General features: G+C 50.8%; 2 gene segments (V, D, J or C); both read right to left on the minus strand.

The window, feature by feature from the left end:
* Positions 1-481: 481 nt before the first annotated feature.
* LOC118639899 lies at positions 482-2,300 on the minus strand. The segment is given in 2 exon segments: positions 482-920; positions 2,219-2,300. Coding segments are annotated over 2 exon segments (375 nt in total).
* Positions 2,301-3,961: 1,661 nt separating this feature from the next.
* LOC118639862 lies at positions 3,962-4,409 on the minus strand (the record flags this gene model as incomplete). The annotated part of the segment is given in 1 exon segment: positions 3,962-4,409. A coding segment is annotated over 1 exon segment (327 nt), but the record flags the coding sequence as incomplete, so codon positions are not given.
* Positions 4,410-5,250: the final 841 nt, after the last annotated feature.

Genomic DNA, 5,250 nt, shown 5'->3' on the forward strand with positions numbered 1-5,250 from the left:
TGTGGTGAGTATAACAGCTAGGGTCCAGGGACGGGGCACATGGTAGTGTTTGTGATGAGGCAGGAGCAGGGGGAAGGGGTTCTAAAGAAGGAGGAATGCTCTAGGCTGAGAGGATGGAAACTTCCAGGTGGGGTAGGGAGCCATGTGGGTGGGAAGACAGGATTTTGTGGAAGGGGGCTCAGACACTACCCTGGGGTCCATGGGGATGAAGCGGGTGGGCCTTGGGGGTGGACATGGTCCACAGAGAAAAGCAATATTAGGGAAGGTGTGGGAAGTGCACTCTCCTGAGCTGTTCTGCCCTTTCCCCTGTTCTGGAACATTCTCTGGGCAATTCTGAATGAGAGCGAAACCTCTCCAGGGAAACATAAAAATTCTTTCACTGGGTCTTTTCCCAGAATCAAAGGATTAGATTCAACTTAGGGGATAGTTGAGTTCAGACCAAAATACATTAACAAAAGTGAGCAGACAGTATGACATCTGATTGACAATAAGAACATTTTATTGAGAGTTGATTAGGTGCAGGGAGAAGAAAGATGGGGTAAGGAGATCTTCTTGGGGATCCTGAGGCTCTAGCCCCTGAGAGTGAGAGGACTCAGAGTCCTAGGAACACTCTGCGGGGACCACTGTCTTCTCCACGGTGCTCCCCTCGTGTGTGACCTGGCAGCTGTATCTGCTGGTGGAGCTCCACTGATCACGCGTCAGGCTCAGGTAGCTGCTGGCTGCGTACTTGTTGTTGCTCTGTTTCGAGGGCTTGGTGGTCTCCACGCCCTGGGTGACGGTGTTGCCATTGGCCTTCCAGGCCACCGTCATGCTGCCGGGGTAGAAGTCACTGATGAGACACACCAGTGTGGCCTTGTTGCTGCTCAGCTCCTCAGAGGATGGCGGGAACAGAGTGACCGAGGGTGCGGACTTGGGCTGACCTGTGGGGTGCAGAGGGACAGGAGGTCAGAAGCTCAACATAAATCCCGGGAGCCCTGACCTCAGTCTTGAGTTGAGAACAGTTTCATGAACCTGTAAGGACCCCTATGACACAGACCACTCTGGGTCTGAGGAACCATATCATTTAGGGTAGATTGGGATGTTCCTGAAGCAACTTCCCAATTTCATGAGAAACCTTGAGACCGGACACAAGTCATCAGCTTTCCATTGGAACTCCTCCTGCCACACAGACATCTGACTGTCACCCTCTTGGCTCTGCCTTTTCCTGGTATTCTGACCAGGAATGTCTTTGTCTGTGTGTCCCCACAAAAGATAACCTCAGTTCTCTGACACCTTGTTGGGTCAATCTGTGATCCATTCTGACCCGATCCTTTTTTCCTGTGGACTTTAGGGTTCTTGAACTAAAGGGTCAGTTGTTTCCCCAAATCTATGTCTCCTGCACCTTCCCAAAGAGGGTACGATAATGTTGCTCACAAAGAAGTCTGTCTCTCCTTGATCTCTCTCACTATACATTTAATGGCACCGCCCAAATGGGTCCTGTCATTAGAGCTTTCATAGCACAGATTGAGCGTATCCTTGTGAGAGGATGTTTGTCCTGAGAGACTCAGGAGCTCAGGTTGACCTCCTACCCTGTCATTCCATGACCCTTCCTCTAGAACCTTCTCCTCCACCCCGTTCTCTTGCCCTGCAGGGTTCCCTGGGTCCCAGGCTGGCTCAGGACCCAGCAAGGCTGTTCTATGCAGACTCTGCAGAGTCTCTCCAACCTACAACAGTCCCAGCCTTTGTTCAAACGTCCCACAGGCCCGAGGACCTTCCCTGAAAGTCTGACTTGTGTGTTTGTAGCTTTGGCCCAGAGGATTCTGGATCACTCTACAATTTTCCCCCAGTTAGACCCTAAGTACTTCTTATGCTGTCTTCCCTTGGGAAAGGGGCTGCTAGTGAAGCCCTGAAATAAATCTAGTCCCAGAAGAGCCCATACGGGGAAGACAGAACAGAGTCTGTCCAGAATCCAGCTTGACCCCAGCAGGCGAACAGAATAGTCTACAGCTCATCCTGTCCTTTTCTCAGGCTCTGGAGTCAGAGGTGAATGGCTAGTGGTGAGAAATGAAGACAAATAGGACAGTAAGAACAGGACAGGAAGAGCTGAGTGTCCCAAAGGCTGGGATCGGGGTGAAAGCTGGGCCACTAATGGAGACAAGACCCACAAAAATGCAAAAACAACAGGAAAATTTTCAAAGAGTATGGAAGAGCAAGGAAGGAGGGGGAAGGAGAGACTCACCTAGGACGGTCAGCTGGGTCCCTCCGCCGAACACAACACAGTGACACAGGCTCATACAAAAACCTCTCTGGGAGGGCCTGCCCCACCCCTGAGCCCCCCTCCTGCAGCTGTGGTGGAGGAAGCCAGGCCACTGCCCCAGGCTGGTGTCTGCTCTGCAAGGGGCACATGCTGTCCCCCCACCACCCCAGCACATAGCAGGAGAGATGACTCAGAGCGTTGCACAGCAACAGGGCTGGTGGAAGCAATTTACCCAGAATAATTTGGTTTCTGATTAGCTGTTTCTCCTATTGTTGCCAGGGATTTGGATGAGGGTGGAAGGCATTGGTGTCACTGTGAGTGAGGTTCCATGGGCATGGATGCACGTCTCTCATACGTTCAAACAACCCTCGTTCCTTGGTGAGAGCTTGAGGGAGAGCAGGATGTATTCCCTACCCCCCCACCCTCCCCTTTCAGGGAAAGGCTGGTTGGCCTGTGTATAGAGTCTACTGGTAGCTTCCTATGTCCCAATCCATCAAATCAGAGGCTCAGGCTTACCTTCCTTATCTTCCTTAGTGTCAGCCTCTATGGAACTGTACTGGGTGATGTCAGCGTGCTCCTGTAGGAAATGCTAGCTTGTCCTTTAGTGTGATGTTGGGAGTATCCCCTGCCATTCCTCACCTGGGTAGAGTGGTGTGGGTGCTGTGTCAGCTGGGAGGCCTGACCTTGCTGAAATCCAGAGGCCACTCTCAGCCTTCTGTGAGTTAGTCTCACCGGCCCTTACTTGACTCCTGAATTCCAGTTGATATGTCCTCCCTTGGATATCATTGGATTTCCATTCTGTGCTGAGGATGGCATCCTTTCTTATTCATGAAGCTCAACTCCTTTGTCCTCCAGACCCTGAGGACTGACATCACCTGCTCTATCCATAAACTTCCACAAAAATTTGACCTTGATCCAACTGCAGGTTTTGAGACTCTTCATGATGGAGGAGGTCCCAGGCCCCTGCTATGGTCACCTTGAGCCTGATGGTGACCCAGGGCCATCAGAACATATACTGAACTTCCTTGTGCCTCAACCTAACCTCATGTCCCCACTCCCAGTCACTATGTCTTCAACCGAGATCCAGGTTAATGAGTTGATAAGGAGTGTGAACTTGATTGGGGAATGGTTAGGCTGTGTGATATTAAGTGTTTCTCTCCTGCAGGACTTGTCAGTGTCTTTACTTAGCTGACGTGCATTATTAAAGATCGAGAAATGTACTGTGGAATGCACTGTCAAAAATTTCCATGCCTCGGTGGTGCTTGGCCATCCACACAACACACACCTGGTACTCGCTCTCCCCTTTGCAGTCCTGGGTGGAACGGGGAACTTCCATGTTTGGTGCTAAAGATCACAGCCTTGGCTCAATAAAATTCTTTCCTAACATTTTCATCTGATGCCCACTGCTGACCTCCTGGGATCCATTCATTTTCCCAATCACTCCTCAGAACACCCGGACATCTTTCAATCTGCCCTTGTCCCTTCCTGTTGGAAAGGACTGCGCCCCGGACAAGTCCCTGCTCTGGGTCAGGGCTCCCACTGGCAGAGCTGATGCAGGTCCCTGATAGTTTGGTTTGAATGGACCATAGGTAGATCCATTTGATGTCTTTACTGCCCTTCCACGTATTACTGACCTTTTAACCTAGATACCCATTCAGAACACAGAACACACATGAGAAATGTCAGATGATAAATGATTAGGAATTTATTAAAGGGAAGTAGAAATGGGGAGGGTGCAAGACCTGCCCAGTCTGAGCAGACCAGGGCCGGAGTCTTAGGGGTACAGTTTGGAGCTGGGGAATGAAGTGTCTGACTGAGGAGAGTCCCAGAAGTGGGGGCTCAGGTCCTAAGAACACTCTGCAGGAACCACTGTCTTCTCCACGGTGCTCCCCTCGTGCGTGACCTGGCAGCTGTATCTGCTGGTGGAGCTCCACTGATCACGCGTCAGGCTCAGGTAGCTGCTGGCCGCGTACTTGTTGTTGGTCTGTTTCGAGGGCTTGGTGGTCTCCACGCCCTGGGTGACGGTGTTGCCATTGGCCTTCCAGGCCACCGTCACGCTGCCGGGGTAGAAGTCACTGATGAGACACACCAGTGTGGCCTTGTTGTTGCTCAGCTCCTCAGAGGATGGCGGGAACAGAGTGACCGAGGGTGCGGACTTGGGCTGACCTGTGGGGTGCAGAGGGACAAGAGGTCAGAGGACCTGTATGCCTCATGAAGGCTGCAGACCTCGGTCTTGATGTTAGAACAGTGTCATGAATCTGTAAGGATCCCTCTGATAGAAACCACTCTGGGTCGAAGAGTTCATGCCATGTAGGGCAATTGTGATTATCCTAAAGCAACTCTCCATTTTCCTGAGAAAGCCTGGGACTGGACACCTGTCATCATCTTCCATTGGACCCCCTCATCCACACAGATATCTGACTGTCACCCTTTTGGCTTTGCCTTTTTCAGGTGTTCTGAGCAGGATTGTCTTTGTGTGTCTCTCTGTTTGTCCCACAGAAGATGACCTCATATTGCTGAACTTTTTTTGGGTCCATCTGATATCCATTATGGCCTGATATTTTTTTCCTGGGGATTTACAGATTGTTTACTAAAGGGTCAGTTTTTCCCCCAAATCTATGTCTCCTGCACCTTCTCTAAGAAGGTATGATAATGTTGCTCAAACAGAAGTCTGTCTGTCCTTGATCACTCTCACAGTACATTTAATGGCACCGCCCAAATTGGTCCTATCATTAGAGTTTTCATAGCAGAGATTGAGAGTATCCTTGTGAGAGGATGTTAGTCCTGAGAGACTCAAGAGCTCAGCTTGACCTCCTACCCTGTCATTCCATGACCCTTAGTCTAGATCCTTCCATTCCACTCAGTTTCATGGCCTGCAGGGTGCCCTGAGCCCCAGGCTGGCTAAAGACCCACCAAGGCTGTTCTAAGCAGACTCTGGAAAGTCCGTCTAACCTACAACAATCCAGGCCTTTGTTCACATGTCCCACAGTCCCAGGCCCTTCCCTGAAAGTCTG

Source organism: Molossus molossus, unplaced genomic scaffold (genome assembly GCF_014108415.1).
Source record: "Molossus molossus isolate mMolMol1 unplaced genomic scaffold, mMolMol1.p scaffold_m16_p_22, whole genome shotgun sequence".
In the NCBI taxonomy this organism is placed as follows: domain Eukaryota; kingdom Metazoa; phylum Chordata; class Mammalia; order Chiroptera; family Molossidae; genus Molossus; species Molossus molossus.